This window comes from Octopus sinensis, linkage group LG19, assembly GCF_006345805.1.
Source record: "Octopus sinensis linkage group LG19, ASM634580v1, whole genome shotgun sequence".
Taxonomy (NCBI): domain Eukaryota; kingdom Metazoa; phylum Mollusca; class Cephalopoda; order Octopoda; family Octopodidae; genus Octopus; species Octopus sinensis.
The window spans coordinates 46,056,775-46,058,962 of NC_043015.1; the positions used below are offsets into that span (position 1 = coordinate 46,056,775).

Below are 2,188 nucleotides of genomic sequence, written 5' to 3' on the forward strand. Positions count from 1 at the left end.
ACGAACGGGAATGGGAAACTCAGAGTAACAGGTTTAGTTGAATTTTCTGCTGCTTTTAAATAAAGCATATTACTCTACCACTGGTATTTGAGTACTCTTTTTTCCACCTTGTTTCACATTTATGTGTTTACTCCGGTATATATATATATAAGAAGAAATGAAGTACTCAGAAAATCAGATGGTTTATATTTAAAAATATTTATTTGTATATTACATGTTTTAACTTAGATCATGTATTAGTGCTTCCGTGAGTGTAGCACCCACTACACTCACGGAGTGGTTGGCGTTAGGAAGGGCATCCAGCTGTAGAAACACCACCAGATCTGACTGACCTGGTGCAGCCTTCGGGCTTCCCAGACCCCAGGTGAACCGTCCAACCCATGCTAGCATGGAAAGTGGACGTTAAATGATGATGATGATGATTAGTTTGATTTGAAAACCCCACCAGAATGGGAGAAAGCGCTAATACATGATCTAAATTATATAATGCATAAAAACATGTAATATACAAATAAATATCTGTAAATATAAAACCATCCTATTTTCTGAGTACCTCATTTCTTCTAATATAAAATGCCTGTACATCATCTCCAAACCTTCCAATATATATATATATATACTTTATTTAAAGCAGCAGAAAATTCAACAAAACCTGTTACTCTGAGTTTCCCATTGCCGTTCGTCGGGAAACTCAGAGTAACAGGTTTTGGTGAATTTTCTGCTGTTTTAAATAAAGCATATTACTCTACCACTGGTATTTGAGTACTCTTTTTTCCACCTTGTTTCACATTTATGTGTTTACTCCGGTGTTGTATATATATATATATATATATATATATATATATATATATATATATACATACACATACACACAAACACATTTATAATGTTTATGTGTGTGTATATATGAGACATCAGTTAAGACTAAGCATTTGCAAGGATTGGCCAGAACCCTTCCTACCACATTCACACATTTTACAAAAAAAAAAAAAAAAAATAAGAGAGAAGCAGGCTCGTTGCCAAATCGCAGATGAAAACCGACACGCAAATTTCACATTTTTTTCCTTTTTTTTCTTTACTGTCAACGACATGCTGTACATCTTCTGCCTCCTTTCCTCTCTTCATCTCTTCCTACTTTCATGTATGCGAGCGATGTAAACATCCCATCCACAAGCAGGTTCTTGCGCAGATAGGTAAAGGTAAAGTAAGGTAACCACAAGGTGAGGCTTTGTTCATATTTCATTTTTTTTCGCTCTCCTTTTGTTTTTTTTTTTTCATCAGCCACCACTAGTGCTACCGTCTATCAGTTTCTGTCTGTTCGTCCTTCCTGTCCGTTTGTCTGCCAGCCGGCTGGCCTGCTGCCCTGCCCCCCCACCCCATCCTCGGCCGTGTCATTTTCAAAAGGAAAAAAGTTTTCATCTGGATTCGCCTCATCAAGAAGAAGGGGCTTGTCATGATTTGGCAGGGACTTTGTCGATTTTTAACTTCTTGCCAGCAGATGGATGAGAAGATGTAGCTGAAGGGACACGGCTCTGAAATCAAAGAAAACCACAGCAATTAGAATCATAATAATATTTCCGATTTAAGCACAAGGCCAAAAAAAAAAAAAAAAAAACAAAAACAAACAAAAAAAAAGGCGCAGGAGTGGCTGTGTGGTAAGTAGCTTGCTAACCAACCACATGGTTCCGGGTTCAGTCCCACTGCGTGGCACCTTGGGCAAGTGTCTTCTGCTATAGCCTCGGGCCAACCAAAGCCTTGTGAGTGGATTTGGTAGACAGAAACTGAAAGAAGCCCGTCATATATATGTATATATGTGTGTGTGTGTGTGTGTGTTTGCCCCCTAGCATTGCTTGACAACCGATGCTGGTGTGTTTGTGTCCCCGTCACTTAGCGGTTCGGCAAAAGAGACCGATAGAATAAGTACTGGGCTTACAAAGAATAAGTCCTGGGGGTCGATTTGCTCGACTAAAGGCGGTGCTCCGGCATGGCCGCAGTCAAATGACTGAAACAAGTAAAAGAGTAAAAGAGAGTAAACAGAGGTGGGGGTGGAGTCAAGGAGAGGTGGGGGGTGCAGTAGTTTGGTTACATAAATTTCAGTACTTAACTGGAACTTAATTTTATCAATTCAGAAAGGATGAAAGACAAAGTTCACCACATAGCCAATAATATTTTTTCCTTTTAAATTTTA

General features: G+C 39.0%; 1 protein-coding gene across 1 annotated transcript in view; it reads right to left on the bottom strand.

The window, feature by feature from the left end:
- Nucleotides 1–1,071: 1,071 nt before the first annotated feature.
- LOC118767207 (SWR1 complex bromodomain subunit bdf1-like) overlaps nt 1,072–2,188 on the bottom strand; it is a 54,854-nt gene continuing 53,737 nt past the window's right edge. Inside the window, exon 7 of the mRNA XM_036511455.1 lies at nt 1,072–1,532. Within this exon, the coding sequence (XP_036367348.1) occupies nt 1,452–1,532 (81 nt within the window). The 3' untranslated portion in view covers nt 1,072–1,451. The remainder of the gene's footprint in view (nt 1,533–2,188) is intronic.